Here is a 12850-nt window from a genome sequence, read left to right as displayed (position 1 = left end):
TTAGATGAGAAAGGTCTGTTAAGAACCACCTCAGTGAGTCGGGCAGAATGACAGTGCCTCGTTATACATTTAAATCAAGTACAAGAAGTCAAAATAGCCGACACAATAAACGTGACGGGAGAGATTGAGTTAGCTGAAGTTGAGAAAAGTTTATTTTCATTGCAGTGAACATAACACTTGATATTTTATTGACTTGAACATCACATTTTGACGGAACTATTATCATTCAAGAATTACCTCCCCTTAGGTTGTCTCCCTTTATCTAGCCTTTACCAGTGGCTAGCCTTTACAAAAACTGTCACGTCACTTTTTACAGAGGTTCCACATTGACAAGGCAAACGATGACAGATGGTCATTTATGGAGCTAATATGGCTTCATTTTGTTTGTTTTCCCCCTTAAATATTTCGTTATTAACTCTAAATTTTTCATTTAACTCTTCAATCTAGACTATTCGTTTCGCAAAGCGCCAATTTTGTTACTTGAGCAGAGTGTATTCTTTCGCTTCCAGCAGCGGTCTCGTAGTTTATATATATATATTTTATTTGAAGAGCTTAGAGCTAAAAGGGGCCAAAACGCACTTTCGCCGTTTTTGCATAGTATTGCATAAATATTGTATGTTTTCATTGATGCGTTTTTGAAATATAGCTACTTATAATTCTATACAAGGGCCAAAGTCAAGTTCCAAAAGGGCCAAAGTCACTTTGCTGGATTTTGGCCGCTTTGGCTCTCATTTCTGTGTGTGGTTGAGACTGGTTGTCTGAGAGAGATTTTGAAAGTTGACACCTTATAATTATGTTTCAGCTATTACAACAAAGTTGGCATTAGTTTAAATCATTTAAAAGTACTTCAATAGTATGTGTTTGTACTTCCAGCAGTAGTTTATCAATCTCACATGTTAAATCCCATGCAAATGCCTGAGGGTAAAAAAGGGCCCAAATACAGACATTGGCCCTTTCCACCCTTACACAAATTAAAAACGTAAGTTTATTTCCTTTTTTAAATGTTTTTTGTAACAACATTTATATCTCTGCTGTCAGAATGCGTTAATGTTTAGGAATTTATCGGTAAAAATATATTCATTAACATGCATAATATTATGTGTTTTCATCACTTTTCTCAAAACAGGCTCCACATGACATTGGCCCTTCTGGCTCTAAGCTCTTCATTTGTTAAAAATGTTCATTTGTATATAATCATATATATATATATGTATGATACAGAATTTTCGTGAAACTAAATATTTTTTGTTACTTTTGTATATATTTTTGTATGAAACTACTTTTTTAGTCGCATATACAAGGAGTGGTGATCCGTCCCCGTGTGTTAGGAAGGTAGAATTTTCGTTTCAAGGTTTTTTCCGGTAGACAACTGCACAAAAAGTATAAAATAAATAGGATATCCCATGTGTCTCGTGAAACATCGTGTTTCTCTCATCTCGTGACAGGGGTGAAGGAGATGTTTTCACTACGCCACGCTCGAAAATATCTCCTTTTCCCCATCACTGATGAGAGAAACATAATATTTCTCTCGACACATGAAATATCCTCTCTTCACTTTACCCGTATCACAAGCGTCAGGTACAATATCATATCTGATTCCAGTTACAACTTTCCAAATTACCCAAATTAAACCTCCCCTCTATGTTGAATGAGCATTGTTATGCTCTATGCTGGAATTTTCTTTGCTGAATCAACTACAAAAGAAAATTTGGGCCGTGACTTAAAACTGCGACCGATTGTGTTGCAAAACGAATATTTTTCTTAACGATCTTCTTCACTAATAAACAGCAGAATCTCTACACTTGTACACAGCAGACGCAATTCAAAATTAACATATCGTTTTTATTACTTTCAACAAAATCAGTAAATGATTTTCTGGTTTATCGATCATTTGATTGTCTGGTTTGTTTTCAGTGGTCGATTCATAAAATTTCTACAGCTATTTGCCCTCAACGCCAAGTGGATTCTGTTTCGGCTGAAAATCTAGGCTTGTTATTCACTTGCACAGACAATTTATATGTAAAGGGTCAAGGCATTTATCATGAAACGCTGATCAATAAAGCATTTGGTATAAGGTTTTGATTGGCATAGGTATACCAAATGCTTTATTGATCAACGTTTCATGATAAATGCCTTGACCCTTTACATAATTGATCAATTAAGAAGATTGTAGACATGATATCCCCGAGAAAGTTGTGCAAGTATATTCGTTCAGCCTGCCCTGTCATACATCAGCGTCACTTTCCCTCTCATAAAGTTAATAAAAGGATCCCATATTACATATTAATATGTGTTTAGCTGGTTGTTGACTTTAGAACTAAATCCAGTGTTTCAAGGGATCAGCACACTAACCATACACTGCAATTGGTGTCTCTGAAGTCCTTGGACAAATATCTTTGAAGTTAATGAATTTTCCTGTCAGTCTTATTTGTTTCGACAGTACTATGAGTAACAAAGAGCAATCACCGATATTGAGGCCAGAGATCATAACATCAGTTAGGTTTTCACGAGAAAGCCACATGTCAACTGATAAAACTAAGCTGTGTGCTTATTGCGAAAGCGTGATTCGAAACGTTGCAAGATGAAAAATTGGAAAGTACACCATATTCTCTGTCAAGTAAATCAGCATTTGGAAATTATAATTAAAAAAACACAAACTTAAATTATGTTTGATAAGGCAAACGATAAGCTACTTGTGTCAAGCCCTAATCAATCGTTTTTGTCATTAGAATAAGGAAATGTAAGGCCTTGGATAATGTACTTGGTCCAACAACTTTTCAGCATTAGTGATTGTAACTCAAAAGTTATGAAATGTAGACACCAGAGGCGGGAATATTGCTGGACATCAAGGGAAAGTTGACTATTGGAAAGTGATACAGGTTTGTGGAGAGTGTTTTGTCACTTTGAATTTTAACGCATAGATATAAAAATGAAACAGATAAGGCGGTCTCTCTGGTCTAGTTCAGATGGATAAACCAGTGGAAGGGATTTGCCTATTTGACCATTATTGAACGATATCAGATCATCTATATACCCGAACTTAAGTTAAATGTCTTGGACAGATTTTATTTGTTTGATGTTGCCAACTCGAACTTTAATTTCGACTAGTAAGCATAAAGAAAAACATCAGCAAGAAGAGGGGCGCACGTGTTGGCCATGGGATGTCTACACCTTGACTTAGTGTCATATCACATAGAGTTCACATATCAGTTCACATAGGAAAAGAAACAAATATTTAGTCAATATCATCAAAGAAATTTACATTTTCTGCTCTTCCGTTTTTGTCAGATTGGGTAACCGTTTAGGTTGTTCGGGGGCTGTAATGTCTCTTGGAAATAAAATGTATACGTCATCAGTCCTTGGAACAGTGTATTAATGATTTGTTGGTTAATTGACAATGAATAAGTGTTTTCCATTTAGTTTTAATCTAACCATATGCCTACACTATATTCATAGCATCTGATTGATAATTAATATATATGTGCAATGCTACAATGGTATCATGGGAAAAGGGAGGTAACTCCAAATCGCTTATGTTACGGGAAAATTAAAATAGTCGTCTTTTAACTTCGTCAGAATTTAAATAATTTAAGAATCAGTGTGAATATGTTCGTGACGTAATAACATCATGGATTCTTGAATACCGCCAAAAATATACGAGTATCGTGAAGAATGTTGTGCAATAACGTCATATACAGGAGGTATGGAGTGTGTATAAAATAGCGCTGCAAAGTAAAATTCATACTTTCCTATACGTGCCGATTGCGTTGACTTTGTAATTGAATTGATGGAGTGAGGAGAGGGTGTTAACACTAAAATAGACAATGTCATAATGTAAATCAATACTTCGGATTCCTGTGATAAAAAGTTAACATTTAGACACCAAGTAAAAACAGATGTGTTCTATCTGCAGTGTGGTTTCTTTAATGAGAGAAGCTAGTATGATTCCAGTGTCACATTCTTGCCATACTTTTAGAACACTGTTGTAATATACAGTAAAGCGCCGCCAACTGGCACGACCTACAGGATAGGGCTTGTTCAACGGTTGCCCAAATCCTAACATCCTCATATATATAGAGGCGTAATGAATGCCGGTTTTCTACTCATTTACTACATACCCTTTTCTCAACCTGGCCCCAGTACGCGACTGCCTACATGCTCCTGACTTACCATCTTGTTCCTGGTCGGAGTAGAAAGTATAGTTCCCCAGGCCCACTCGCAGGCCAACTCCTCGCAGTGCCTGCGCCCACGGACATTGGAACACAAGGGTATTCAGCATGACTATCACCAACTGAATTGCATCTATACCATAAGAATGTGAGTCACTGAACAGAGTTGAAGCCCAATGGCAACAGAGTTGTAGCATCTCCTTTCAAGAACAGCAGTTGCATCAACGGCCACGTCGACGATATCTCCGCCCAATCCAGGAATCTTTCTAGAACAGCCGTCACCGATTTCTAAAACCCCTTTCAAAGTAAAAGGCAATATTAATAGTCCAAACTGAAATGACAATATATAAAATATAAACACATTATCATCATTGTCATCCGTGAGTTCCTGTTGTACTTAATACCTGTGTCCCGATGCATGAATTCGTCAACGTAGGTTGTGTTATTGTTCTTGTCCTCGTTTCTAGAAGATGTAAATAATCTATATCTGAAAAAGACTGATTATCAAATGGAAGGTCTAGAAATAAAGCGAAACTTATATATACTTATCTATATATTAACCATGTACCTTAAGAACACTGAAGTATAGACATAAGACATATTATTGAGAACTTACATACCCGTGCAATACTAGTCACGTGTTGCCTAACACAACACGGACATATTTTACATGATGAATATCGCCTTTGTTAGTTGCGCCTTGCACTGTAGACCACACTAAATGAATATATACCTGAATATAAAAAAGAATAAACAAGTAGTGAAACATTATTTCGAGATTCACACGAGAAAGCCAATGTGCACTATGCTGTGTGTGCTAGTTGCAAATGCGTGATTGCGAAACGCTGGAAGCTGAAGCATTAGAAAGTACAACATCTTTCATTATCAAGTAAATAATCATTTAGGGAAAACACTTAAAGTTGTACAGCATTGATGTCAGAGCTGAAACCGTATAGTTCTTGATGTGCTTCATGTATGCTCTGATGACACTAAATGTGAAACGTGCACTTCATAAACTATGTTGCTCTTGTTGATAAAGACAACAAAGCGTTTAGAAAACATTAACACGGTAGCTCATTTGGTTTTCACTGAAATTTACCAGTTTTCAGTTAAAAATTTGTTAAGTTTTCTGACCAACATTTTGTTTGTTCTTATACTCTCTTTGAGAGTACGGATACAGGTCAAGGTCATGACTCTGTTGCTCACCTACAGTGTATCAGTGATTGCCAACCTTTAACTTATTGCAGGCCAACACGCTGCAAGTCAGATAACTTTAGATATGTGCCATTGTGTTTGTCTGTAAATTTTACCTTTCTATTCATTGTTTGTTTTGAAATTGTACCATTTTATTTCTCATCACAGAGAATTGTATACACTATTTTTTAATGTTTAGCTTCTTTAGTTTGTTTAGTCAGTTTAGTCTTTGTATATTTTGCAGGTTTTTGCAGGTTTTGTGAATGTTATCTTCGGTTTAATTTGTTTTTTCCCAAGGGCCCAGTGCCTTGTACAGTAGCTCACCTAAATACTCCTGATAACTACACCGGTACACACACGCCTCCATAATATTCATACAGTATTCCCCCACATCACACCTGACATATCGTAGCGCACCATATCATACAGCTAGCAACCATCATACCCTGTCATAGGCCTAGCAACCATCATACCATGTCATAGGCCTAGCAACCATCATACCATTTCATAGGCCTAGCAACCATCATACCATGTCATAGGCCTAGCAACCATCATACCATGTAATAGGCCTAGCAACCATCATACCATGTCATAGGCCTAGCAACCATCATACCATGTCGTAGGCCTAGCAACCATCGTACCATGTCATAGGCCTAGCAACCGTCATACCATGTAATAGGCCAAGCAATCATCACACCATTTCGTTCGTCTAGCAACCATCATACCATGTCATAGGCCTAGCAACCATCATACCATGTCATAGGCCTAGCAACCATCATACCATGTCATAGGCCTAGCAACCATCATTCCATGTCATAGGCCTAGCAACCATCATTCCATGTCATAGGCCTAGCAACCATCATACCATGTCATAGGCCTAGCAACCATCATACCATGTCATAGGCCTTGCAACCATCATACCATGTCATAGGCCTAGCAACCATCATACCATGCCATACGCCAAGCAATCATCACACCATTTCGTTCGTCTAGCAACCATCATTCCATGTCATAGGCCTAGCAACCATCATACCATGTCATAGGCCTAGCAACCATCATACCATGTCATAGGCCTAGCAACCATCATACCATGTAATAGGCCTAGCAACCATCATACCATGTCATAGGCCTAGCAACCATCATACCATGTCGTAGGCCTAGCAACCATCGTACCATGTCATAGGCCTAGCAACCGTCATACCATGTAATAGGCCAAGCAATCATCACACCATTTCGTTCGTCTAGCAACCATCATACCATGTCATAGGCCTAGCAACCATCATACCATGTCATAGGCCTAGCAACCATCATACCATGTCATAGGCCTAGCAACCATCATTCCATGTCATAGGCCTAGCAACCATCATTCCATGTCATAGGCCTAGCAACCATCATACCATGTCATAGGCCTAGCAACCATCATACCATGTCATAGGCCTTGCAACCATCATACCATGTCATAGGCCTAGCAACCATCATACCATGCCATACGCCAAGCAATCATCACACCATGTCATAGGCCTAGCAACCATCATACCATGTGATAGGCCTAGCAATCATCACACCATTTCGTTCGTCTAGCAACCATCATTCCATGTCATAGGCCTAGCAACCATCATACCATGTCATATGCCTTGCAACCATCATACCATGTCATAGGCCTAGCAACCATCATACCATGTCATACGCCAAGCAATCATCACACCATTTCGTTCGTCTAGCAACCATCATTCCATGTCATAGGCCTAGCAACCATCATACCATGTCATAGGCCTAGCAACCATCATACCATGTCATACGCCAAGCAACCATCATACCATGTGATAGGCCTAGCAACCATCTGGCATGTCATAGGCCTAGCAACCATCATACCATGTGATAGGCCTAGCAATCATCACACCATGTCATAGGCCTAGCAACCATCATACCATGTGATAGGCCTAGCAATCATCACACCATTTCGTTCGTCTAGCAACCATCACACCATTTCGTTCGTCTAGCAACCATCATACCATGTCATAGGCCTAGCAACCATCATACCATGTCATAGGCCTAGCAACCATCATACCATGTCATAGGCCTTGCAACCATCAAACCATGTCATAGGCCTAGCAACTATCATACCATGCCATATGCCAAGCAATCATCACACCATTTGGTTCGTCTAGCAACCATCATACCATGTCATACGCCAAGCAACCATCATACCATGTCATAGGCCTAGCAACCATCATACCATGTCATAGGCCTAGCAACCAGCATACCATGTCATAGGCCTAGCAACCATCATACCATGTCATAGGCCTAGCTCCCATCATACCATGTCATAGGCCTAGCAACCATCATACCATGCCATACACCTAGCAACCATCATACCATGTCATAGGCCTAGCAACCATCATACCATGTCATAGGCCTAGCAACCATCATACCATGCCATACGCCTAGCAACCATCATACCATGTCATAGGCCTAGCAACCATCATACCATGCCATACGCCAAGCAATCATCACACAATTTCGTTCGTCTATCAACCATCATCAACCATCAACCATCATCATACCATATGCATGCCATTCGTCTCACACTTTCTGAGTCTCGAAACACGGGTTCCACAAACAATGCATAATACAATGAATTAAAAAAACAGATACGCGATCGTAAAAATCCGGCTTAACGGCGAGATCTTAATAACGGATAAGTCTAAAACGGCGAGATCTCAATAAAGGATAAGTCTAATTCGGCGAGATCTTAATAACGGATAAGTCTAATACGGCTAGGTCTTAATAACGGATAAGTCTAATTCGGCGAGATCTTAATAACGGATAAGTCTAATTCGGCGAGACCTTAATAACGGGTAAGTCTAATTCGGCGAGATCTTAATAACGGGTAAGTCTAATTCGGCGAGATCTTAATAACGGATAAGTCTAATTCGGCGAGATCATGTTATAGGATAGTCCTAAAACGACCAGATCTCATTAACGGATAAGTCTCAACCGGAGAGGTCGAAAAAAACGAATATGTTTCGCTATCATGACATTTCAATTTCATATATAATACCGCAAGACCTCGTGTAAGTAAGTATTTTTCTCTAGCTGTGAGATCTAAATATTGCATATTTTTCAATAAGATGCGTTTTAAAAAGGGAAACGTCTCTTTGCATGAGAGCTGGAAAGAAGAACGCATATTTGAGGGAAAGGTAGAAAGATATGAAGATACCTGTGATATTTGATACCCGATGAATATTGTCCCTGAGCAATATACCTCCTGTTTACATTTAGAAAGGGGTATGTGTAGCGAGGGCCCCATTAAGCTGTGTTCATTTGTTCTGAAGTCTTAATATTAATACCAAGCCTCGTCGAGATATATGTGAATTGAAATAATCCCAGACCCCCCTAACATGTTACTGAAGAGTCATACAGTATAGTTTGTTATGTTAGTATCATAACGTATTGTGATCTGTTTTCGTGGTACCAAGTATCACAGGACCTCATGTAAGAAGCAGAAGAAAGTCTCATGCATCAGCAAGGCATCTTATGTTCACATCACCTCCAAACAGTATGATGTGAATAATAACGTTTGCATATGTGTAGTATGTCATATTTGTACACAATAATATTTTATGTGACATATGTACCTGCAAGTGCAAATAAAATTCAATGTACATTTATCTGGTTGCGAAGTATTTGTACGAACCACATTAACTGCACTTGTCAAAACGCCTGTGGCCACAGTCAGTGTTGGATCCGATGAGTGTGAAAACAAAGTTCCTGCTATTGCTATCAGCAAAGTGACGTTGATCACCAGGACGACAATGCCTGCAAGTTTCCATCTCTGAAATAGAGCGGTCATACTATATACATTAACACAACCACACGAATCATCACATACAATTGCTACTTTAGATTCACTGTATAGTCAGCATTCCTTGTACCCTAGACTCTTCTGCTGGTCTTGTGGGAGGTCCAGTTGCTCACTCTGAAAATGATATTAAGTTTGTGATATATGACATGCTTCATTCGACAATGACTGAGTGAGTGAGATAAAACTCGGTCACATCGGCAATATCACAGCCATATCGTGACTTTCAAAGGTTTTTATACAATAAATACATGTAAACAATAAGAACCTGTCTGAACGGACAGTAAAATAACTAGACTTATCACAGATTATGATGTAAATCTAGCATGTAACCATAACAATACATCACTAGACAGAACGGTGCATTATGAAAACGGGCTATAGATCACCAGCAACTGAAGGTAGACCACCATACTGGGGACCATGGGGACTTACAGTACCTTCGCTTCCTGCATGGACCCACGTAGGATTGACACCATCCCTTCAGTTGATGGCGATAATTGACAATTTAGCCGAATTAAAAGAACACATATTGTGCATTCGACAATGAATAGAGTAAGTCTTAACACTAAATATAAACAGTCATTTAATTCTAGTAGAAAAACAGAAACTCATGACCTTTTTTTGCAATTTGAATTAATGATATCATAATCGTGTGAAACGTCATACATACACATACATGTTTATACTTTGTAATTGCATCGCGTGATTTGACAATATGAAACTGTCCTAATGGACGTACCTCGCCAGGACCTGTGACTTGTAACTCAGACAAACAATCCATGGCTTCTCACCAAATCTTGAAAAAAAAATATAATCTCATAAAACCACTGTATTGAAACATGTCAAGTGATCTATGGTGCATTATGCCAATGACTAGGAAAGGTAATGAAAGAGAGATCGAACTGTTTCGATGTCCTGTCATAGTTCCTTGTGAAACGCAGACTAGATCCCTGGTAATTCATGTTTGTCATAAGATACATCATCGGTGAGGGTAGGTGGGTGATGGGCGGGATGTGCGTAACCGTACCCATCACGTTGTTTAGATTCAGCGCTCATACTGTCAACCAGTAGTACGCCATGTCCAGGGTCGACAAGGAGGCTGTGGTGTACCCACTCGTATGGTGAGGTAGTCCGGACTGATGCCGATTTATAGTGCTAGCCCACTGATATACCATGCCGCAGTTTAACATGAATACCCCACTCAGACACAGTATACTGACTCCGAGCCGACCAGTCCTTGTTTTAGCCCCTTAATGCCGAGCGCCAGACAGGGTAACAAGTACCGTCTTTTAACCTCTTTTGCTATGACTCGGCCGGGGATCGAACCCCCGACCTTCCGCTCTCCGGGCGGACGCTCTACCACTAGACCACGGAGGCGGTATACCCGCATGGGAGTTTATCACAGGAATATATTTTCAATATCTCACTGAATCCCCTTACCAGTGGAACATTATGAATCAGGCGCTGTGAAGACGAAATGGATCCAATCGCGTAGTAACTGTAAACATAAAGTATTGCATAAACAAACACAACAACTTGTGGAAGTTGACTAAAATGTTCAACACTTCAGAGAGTCATACTGACAATATGTTTCAACAATATGGTGTATGTATTCACACACGAACGCACGAAAAAACACACATACACACAGACACACGCACAAACAAACACAAACACACATCCTTCTATAATATCGTTATTATTACAGCCATTGTCGTGATCCAAAATGTCACGTTACACCGTTAACATATAATATACATGTAGACAACTGATATGTACAACTGTTTCCCCAGTATGCTACTGCTCACTGTTCACTACACCTTACCATAGATAACACAGCAGTTGACTGACAAGTGGTCACTGTTTATATGTTAACTTATCAACTCAATATGGGAAACATTTGGTAGCTTTGAAAGTAATTATCACGTGATCTGTCCAAATACACTCCTGCTCCTACTTCCACTCACTCACTCACTCCACCAACGCGGGTCTTGGGATTATAAAGTGTTTTCCAAACCTGAAAATGTCTATTTAAACACTGACCAAAATCAATTCTTGGTAATTTACATATTTTATCCAAAAATAGATTTAACATTTTTACTTTTTGGTCGGGGCTGAAAATGCTCTTAACAATCAAGCCTATGCGTGTACTGGGGATTGATCACAGAGTTTTACACGCACTGTTGCAGTTACTTCCCTTGACGATAACATTTGTGACATATTCCCCTATTAGTTTCCTCATTTCACTCAAATATATACATTGTAGGACAAGGAATCTGTTAGAATGTCAGCAGTAGTAGCAGAACCCCTTCAATAACACAACTGCTGCTGCTCAGGTGAAACAGTATTGATCGAAGGCTTCCGACAGTTTGTTTACAACCGCATGACTACTGGGGCATCGCAACCTTGCCGGAATTATATGAAACTGCAAACCATGTGAATGTCAACAGTAAATAGTAATTGCGTACATTCAGAGAGAGAGAGAGTGTGTGTGTGTGTGTGTGGGGGGGGGGGGGGGGGGGGGGGGGGATTTAGGGAGAGAGAAGATAGGGAGAGAGTAATACATTTTACAGTGGGTTTTCTTCTTATGTCGACATAAACTGAGAGATTAGTGTTTCTTCAATAATCACTTGTTTACAGACGTAACCAGTTAAAACCGGACTAAAACCAGCTCGAGCAAAGTGACCTTAACTATACACTCAAAGAGGGTGTCCATGTTCAGAACAACAACTAGATGAAAAAAAGTTACATCAAAACACTCACCACAAGAGAGTTGTATGCCGCCAACAGCTATACCATAGAGCGAGCCAATTGATATACCACAGGCCGCGTGAGATACTGCGCAGCCGCACAAGTAGGTCAGTACTCCATGGTTAGTTGGCCATGTTGTATTAATGGAGAAGCCACATAACATGGGTGTGTTACACATGCTCGTCTTTCACGTGTTTTCCACATTATGCCTTGAATTCTCTCCCGACAGTCTTACAATATCTCTATGCACAAGCGCCGACCTCGCTAAGGCGACAGGCACATTCCATATCCCACTCTTCTTCCCGACACATGGAATTTCAGCGGGCTGTTCACGTTCAAACTTGATGTCATCTTCTATTTGCACATGAATTAAGCAACACGTACTTCCTGCATGTAAGCTGATGATGTGCATATATGTTTCCTGTAAGACCATACGAAATGAAGGTTGGACAGGTTTACATATTATATACATGTTTTCTCTTATTTATTGATAGACTTGATTTAAAAGCCAACTTTCCACATTATATGATTAACTATGATTACAAAATAATTGTGGAATAAATAAACAAATATTACTTAGAGCATGCAATCTATACAAAGTTAAAATAGAAGTGGGTGTTAACGTTTATACGAGACACGTATTCATATCTGCTTTGCCATGAATAAAATAACATGTTCCAAGAAACGACCGAAATGCTCCCATACTTAGGCAACATGAAAAACCCTTTTGGTTCTTTCACATATTTTACATATGTAAAATATAAGTGATTATTTTAACATTTTCAAACAAATGTAATATGTAACTTGACGTACCTGCAGTCAGTATTATTCCTAACTATGCATGTTCAGAAATGCAACCATCTCTTGACAC

The 12850-nt window shown here is 39.2% G+C and overlaps 1 protein-coding gene across 1 annotated transcript in view; it reads right to left on the bottom strand.

Moving 5' to 3' along the window:
• LOC139477892 (tumor necrosis factor-like) overlaps positions 1–12352 on the bottom strand; it is a 32537-nt gene extending 20185 nt beyond the window's left edge. The window contains exons 1-4 of the mRNA XM_071260324.1: positions 11992–12352; positions 10669–10726; positions 9968–10024; positions 9061–9198 (exon numbers count right to left, since the gene is read on the bottom strand). Of these exons, the coding sequence (XP_071116425.1) occupies positions 9061–9198; positions 9968–10009 (180 nt within the window). The 5' untranslated portion in view covers positions 10010–10024; positions 10669–10726; positions 11992–12352. The remainder of the gene's footprint in view (positions 1–9060; positions 9199–9967; positions 10025–10668; positions 10727–11991) is intronic.
• Positions 12353–12850: the final 498 nt, after the last annotated feature.

This window comes from Haliotis cracherodii, unplaced genomic scaffold (genome assembly GCF_022045235.1).
Source record: "Haliotis cracherodii isolate W230 unplaced genomic scaffold, xgHalCrac1.p SCAF_37, whole genome shotgun sequence".
NCBI classification, from domain to species: Eukaryota; Metazoa; Mollusca; class Gastropoda; order Lepetellida; family Haliotidae; genus Haliotis; species Haliotis cracherodii.
Note: the sequence above shows the minus strand (reverse complement) of the source record. Positions and strands in the feature narration are given on the sequence as shown.